This window comes from Fukomys damarensis, unplaced genomic scaffold, assembly GCF_012274545.1.
Source record: "Fukomys damarensis isolate Sample0158 unplaced genomic scaffold, DMR_v1.0_HiC HiC_scaffold_10, whole genome shotgun sequence".
NCBI classification, from domain to species: domain Eukaryota; kingdom Metazoa; phylum Chordata; class Mammalia; order Rodentia; family Bathyergidae; genus Fukomys; species Fukomys damarensis.
In genome coordinates, this window is record NW_022900922.1 from 17,111,130 (window position 1) to 17,112,059 (window position 930).

The following is a 930-nucleotide window of genomic DNA, read 5'->3' on the forward strand; positions in this document are numbered from 1 at the left end:
AGTGGCAGAGTAGAGGCGGGAAATGTGACGCTAACAAGTGCCCGCCCACAAGCCACCTCCAGGACCCATTAAATCACAGGCACGGGCAGAGGCAGGCAACCCGGCGAAACCATTCTTTCCTGAATTTGTAAGAAAATTAGGTTTAAACACTATAAAATTTAAAAGCAAATCTCACAACTACTTTTGTGAAAACACTTTTAAAAGAGAACTGAACAGATTGCTAGGAAACAGATTTTGTCATCTTTCGTATATCCAGCTACACTGCTTTACATGATTGGAATACAACTGCCAAACTCACGAAATGCAGATTCCTCCAACTCCTGTAAAAGCTTCAGTACATACAAGCCGGGGGAAATTTTTCAGTACCCTGACTGCTTGTTTTTTCATACTAAAGGGGAATTCCGACTGATCTCGTGGTTGATACAGCTTTTTTGCTTGAAAATATGGGTGGCTCTTAAAAGAGCCGTTGATTAAAACCTTATGCATTATAGTGCAATTATGCCCTCTCTCCGCGGATGCGGCGCGCGAGCTGGATGTCCTTGGGCATGATGGTGACCCGCTTGGCGTGGATGGCGCACAAGTTGGTGTCCTCAAACAGCCCCACTAGATAGGCCTCGCAAGCTTCCTGCAGCGCCATGACGGCCGAGCTCTGGAAGCGCAGGTCGGTCTTGAAGTCCTGCGCGATCTCGCGCACCAGGCGCTGGAACGGCAGCTTGCGGATCAGCAGCTCGGTGGACTTCTGGTAACGGCGGATCTCGCGCAGCGCCACGGTACCCGGCCGGTAGCGGTGCGGCTTCTTCACGCCGCCGGTGGCCGGCGCACTCTTGCGGGCAGCCTTGGTAGCCAGCTGTTTGCGCGGGGCTTTGCCGCCGGTGGACTTGCGAGCGGTTTGCTTCGTCCGAGCCATTATTACACTTTGTGAAGCTCTGA

The 930-nt window shown here is 51.9% G+C and overlaps 1 protein-coding gene across 1 annotated transcript; it reads right to left on the reverse strand.

Annotated features, from left to right (window-relative positions):
- Positions 1 to 269: 269 nt before the first annotated feature.
- Positions 270 to 930, reverse strand: LOC104861509 (histone H3.1). The gene has a single exon (XM_010622990.2). The coding sequence runs from the start codon at positions 905 to 907 to the stop codon at positions 497 to 499; it is 411 nt and encodes a 136-aa protein (XP_010621292.1). The 5' UTR covers positions 908 to 930; the 3' UTR covers positions 270 to 496.